Below are 5,383 nucleotides of genomic sequence, written 5' to 3' on the forward strand. Positions count from 1 at the left end.
GTATGAATGAATGTATGAAAATAGACCAGAAACTAGCTGTTTATTGATAGTGTGCCCTATAATCCGGTGGATCTTATAATTCTAACGTTTGTGTCTTTATTACAGATATTGACGACTCAAAGTTCATCGATTCATCTGTGATCAATAGCACCTTCGCTCACAATAAGACAGGATGTCAGATCACGTTCGATGACGACTACAGCGCCTACTGGGTCTACTTTATCAACTTCCTGGGGACGCTGGCCGTGTTGCCAGGCAACATAGTCTCCGCCCTCCTCATGGACAAAGTTGGGCGATTAAGCATGCTGGGTAAGCTGAAGGCTTATTTCTCCTTTTTTTGCATATAAATGCTCTAAATGAGAATATATTTATTTGGAATTTGGGAGAAATGTTGTCTGTAGTTTATAGAATAAAACAACAATGTTCATTTTACTCAAACGTAAACCTATAAATAGCAAAATCAGAGAAACTGATTGTACATAGAGTTATACAGCTGCACATGGGATACCATAGCAACCACCTAACAAACCACTAAACAAATCCATAGCAATCACTAAGCAACACCTCAGCCACCACCTAGCACACACCAAAAAGCTCCAAGCAAAAAAAGCCAAAACCCATTATACGACTCCATACCAACAAGTTAGCAACACCACAGTAACCCCATTATTTTTTCTGTTGTTTTCAGGAGGCTCGATGGTGTTGTCTGGTATCAGTTGTTTCTTCCTGTGGTTCGGCACCAGCGAGTCGATGATGATTGCTATGCTGTGTTTGTATAACGGCCTCAGTATATCAGCCTGGAACTCACTGGACGTGGTCACAGCTGAGCTTTATCCCACTGATAGAAGGTATATACTGTACACACACACACACACACAAACACACACATTCACTGTCCACTTTATCAGAAACACCTGTGTGTAAGCCCTGGTTGTACACTTGCTCATCAATTAGACATTATCTACAGTATACTGTTCATACAGTGCATTCAGCACCCTTTCAGTGATTCGTTATGTTAAAAAATTAAAACTAAAATTTCACAGGGACAAAAGTATTCAGACATTCTGAGTGACTCAAAGTATAATGAATAAATATACTGTAAGGCCACTTAAAATACTTTAATTTTTGAGTATTATCGGCCTGTAGCCTGCTGCTGACCCTGGCTAGCACTGCTGGAGCAGCATTAGCATTAGTCACTAACTGAGCTAAACGCTACCTCTTTCGCCATACAGAGGTGTGTATTATGGGCCTGCAGCCTGCTTCTAACCACAACTAGCATTGCTGGAGCATCATTAGCATTAGGAGCTAACTACCCTAAGCTCTAGCTCTTTTGCCGTCTAGAGGTGAGTATATCGGACTGTAGTCTATGTGTTTACCATGTTAAAACAAGTTATGTGGGACAAACCAATAGTTAATATCAGCCTGGCTTACAGGAACTCTAAGGAAAACATAATTTAGCTTTTACCCCTGTTCCTTACTAGTGTCGCATAATGCACCTTATAATCTGATGTGCTTATGAAAAATATGGTAATCCCCTCGTCAAAAGAATCAATTTAGCTTTATTATTTATTAGTGTTTATACAGAGTTTTAGGTACTGTGGGCATTGTGAGAGGAAAAAATAAGAAATAGAGATTTAAAAAGTTTAACAGGAAAAAAAAGTTGTGAGAGAGTAAAAAAAAAAAGAAAATAATAATAATAATAATAAAAAAAACAACTCTTAAACAATAAAAGAAAAAGGGGAGGGGAGGAGAAAAAACAACACAAAAAGGAGACAAATATTAGGGAAAACAACAAAGAAAATCTGAACACTCACAAAAAGAAGTAATTGTTAAAAAAAAAAAGGTGTTTTACATTTTTTTGACTCCTGTTTTTTTCTGTTTCCTCTGTGTGTGTGTGTTTTTATAGGGGTACTGGTTTCGGGTTCTGTAACGCTATGTGTAAGCTAGCAGCCGTGTTGGGTAACCTCATCTTTGGCTCGTTGGTCGGCATCACTAAAGCCATTCCCATCCTGCTGGCGTCCGGCGTGCTGGTCTGCGGCGGCCTGGTGGGACTGCGGCTCCCGGACACCCGCTCCAACGTCCTCATGTGACCCCGACCTCCGTCCAATCACCTCTAACCCAAGAGTCGCCACGGAAACAAAGAGGACACTCCGGATCGGAGCAGATGCAACAGGCTAAAACATCGAATACACACCGTCGTCCGATTACTCATCACATCATCTGCTGTTACTGATCTGATTTATTTTATTTATTTAGTTTCAGTAGAGTTTTAATTAGACCAGACGCTGCCGTCTCAAGAGTTCCTCCATCCAATGCCTCAACTGAGTCGCCCAGAATCTCGCAGTGCCAAACGGAGTCTTGAGAAGAACAGCAGCGTGTTCGATTTTATATTAGAAAATTATTTTCATTATCAGGGGTCTGTTTCACCAAGCACATTCACACTTATTCAAGTGTAGGGATACAGTATATAAATATACTAAAAATATATATTATAGAATATATACTATATAAATATACTAAAAGTTAACTAGAAACATTCTAAAGAGGAGAATGGGTTCGTCTCACACTAGAGGGCGCTTAAATGAATGGGTTCATATGGGAGATTTGACAAAAAAAACGTAGCTTTCATATGTTCGATCATTTTTTTATCCTGAAAAATTAACATATATTCACTCAACACAGAATAATAACAGATGTTTCATTGTTTCAGTACCACAGAAATCCTTTTAAACTTCAGTTATAAACCCTTTAAATGTGCTCTGGCTGTATCTTCAGCATCAGTAATGCTACTGCCTCTGTTGTCTAAAACGCTTTACTATAGAAAAATGGAAATTTAGGTAAGATTGCTTTATTTCTTAACAAAATACTTTCAAGAAAAAATTCAAGGAAATCCTAGCGCCATTTAGCTTAAATCACCTTTATCCATTGATGCCTCGCTTTGAAAAGTCTTCAGAAATAAAGTCTGCCCCCTAGTGAAAGCCTCCAGAAGCACACACATAGCACAAAAGGAAGTATATGAAAGATTTTTCATATTTCCAAGGCAAAGAGAAAGAAAGTAGCTTTATCTCTTGATTTTAAAGGTGCGGATCAAAATTACAGGTGTGAAAAAGGTCAAAAACCTAAAAAGAGTCCAGGCCTAAGAACCAGAAGAATTTGGTCTGACCAAGTATTCACATGCTTCTCTGGTCCGGATCAGTTAATGATTTCTTGGAGTTTACTTGGAGCGTTTCCCTCTCGGTTTGGTTTGTTTTCACACAGGCACAAACCAAAACACGCCAAAATGCGCACCAACAAACCATGTGAGCGTGTTGTCTCCTCTCACACTGTATATTAAGTGCAGTGTGAAGCTACTTTAACACTGAATGCAAAAAAAAAATACTGTTATGCTTTTAAACAGTGTTTTGTGAGCAGTGAGCGCTGCACATGCAGAGTTCAGTGTGTAAACAGCTGAGCATGGAGCAGCAGCAGATACAGCATTTGTTCATAGCTTTGGTAGTAATAAATCAGGTTTAACTGCACCTGAACAGCCGTTTCACTCAAATAAAAGGCATATATTTAATCACACGTTTTCATTACAAACAAACAGATCTGGTGTTCATTTGGAACCGAATCAAGACTACAGTTTTCACACCTGCCCAAACGAACCGCATGATGAATGAATATAAAGAAATCAGAAGCCGCTTTAATGCCTTGGTTTTAAAGGTTTAAAGATTACTCTGCTTCGTGAGACAGACCCCTGATCTGATCTATTGTCAATTCTCATTACTGTGTTAAAAAATGATTTTAGCTATGATTTATTTTGTTTTATTAGACCTAATCTCACCTGAAGTGGACGATGTTTAAGCCTCTTACACCTGAGCAAATCCATCCTGAGTAAAAATAAAGGCCATAGAAAATATCACGAGTAATAACAGCAGCTATTGGTGTTAGTGTAGGCTCACTCTCTGCTGACCTCTGACCTCTGCTACTGACACGTCTTAATAAGAACAGAATACAGCTCTTCTCCTTTTCCTCCTCTTTTATAACTATTTCAAAGCTGGCAGAAGAAATCATCACAGCGGAAAGGCTTTACACTCTGTTGTCTTTGTGAACCGTGTGCTCCGTTTAAGCTTATTTGCAGGGGCTTTGCTTTAGAGTGCTTGTGGTTTGAGTTCCCATACCAAAATCTGATAAATGGCCATATATTCATATATATATACAAATATAGAGAGTTTGTTATAGTAGTATTATATGATTCATTAATCTGTTGTCTTGTTTCAGGATAATATATCTACTTAAAGACTATTGTTCTTCTGTCAATTAATAGATTAATCTATTTCTTGAATTAGATAATAATAATAATAATAATAATGCTATAATTACAATTAAAGAAATAATGCTTTTGATAGAAGTCATTGTACCAAGATTTTTATTACAAATCATTTTGGAGCATTTCTATTGGTCAATTCATCATGAACTTCTGATACAATATAAAGAACAAAAGGCTTTTGTCTAACTAAGACAAAGTTTTATTTAAAAAAATGTTTTTTATGACAGAGTGGACCAATAGAAATGCTCCAAAATGAATAAAATTTTCTAGCTTTGACCTTCATTGTACATTTTTTCCTTTTTCTTTAAAAGTGCCAAAATATAAACAGAGTACTGTATATCTATGATATATTATGTCAGTATATGTTGAGATGTGGGTACGATACAGTATATGACTAATATATGATTTTGAAATACGGGTCAGATATGTAGTAAGTTATACGAATAATTTATTTTGATGTGATAAATACTGGACATATTGGATATTATTACATAGTTATATAATATAATATAATACATCAGATTTTTGTATGGGATGATTCTGATTCTCTTCTACTGTCTCTCTTTGTGTGGAGTTTCGCTGTGTGTGGTGTGTATGTATAAGTGTGTGTGTGTGTGAAAGGAAAGCCCTTGCCGCGCTGCTATGCTCTGGTGTTTCTCAGTCATGCTGCTGCTGTGTGTTCGTAAGCTGCAGTCTTCTCTTTTCACGGAATGGCCTTTTTCTCCAACACCGTGCCTCTTTCCCCAAAAACGCTAAAAACAACACAAAAATACTCCATCTGTGCTGTTATTCTGTACGCCTGCTGAACGCCACTGTGTTCCATTACGCTGCCATGCTGTGTGTGTGTGTGTGGGGTGTGTGTGTGTGTGTGTGTGTGTGTGTGTGTGTGTGTGTGTGTGTGTGTGAGACCTACATTAATAGGTCTAAATAGCCTGTAGTGTTTAATAGTAGTCTGGTCCTGTACCTCCTGTCCTGTAGTCTGCAGCTGCCCTGATCCACCTGCAGATCTGCTACACAATCAAATTACAGGATATAATTTATAATTATAAATGATATATTACATTATCTGCACTG

General features: G+C 37.7%; 1 protein-coding gene across 1 annotated transcript in view; it reads left to right on the forward strand.

The window, feature by feature from the left end:
• Positions 1 to 4,824, forward strand: part of LOC103021859 (synaptic vesicle glycoprotein 2C-like) — a 46,836-nt gene extending 42,012 nt beyond the window's left edge. Inside the window, exons 12-14 of the mRNA XM_007252819.4 lie at positions 106 to 309; positions 689 to 848; positions 1,907 to 4,824. Coding sequence (XP_007252881.3) covers positions 106 to 309; positions 689 to 848; positions 1,907 to 2,090 — 548 coding nt within the window. The 3' untranslated portion in view covers positions 2,091 to 4,824. The remainder of the gene's footprint in view (positions 1 to 105; positions 310 to 688; positions 849 to 1,906) is intronic.
• Positions 4,825 to 5,383: the final 559 nt, after the last annotated feature.

Source organism: Astyanax mexicanus, chromosome 17 (assembly GCF_023375975.1).
Source record: "Astyanax mexicanus isolate ESR-SI-001 chromosome 17, AstMex3_surface, whole genome shotgun sequence".
Taxonomy (NCBI): domain Eukaryota; kingdom Metazoa; phylum Chordata; class Actinopteri; order Characiformes; family Acestrorhamphidae; genus Astyanax; species Astyanax mexicanus.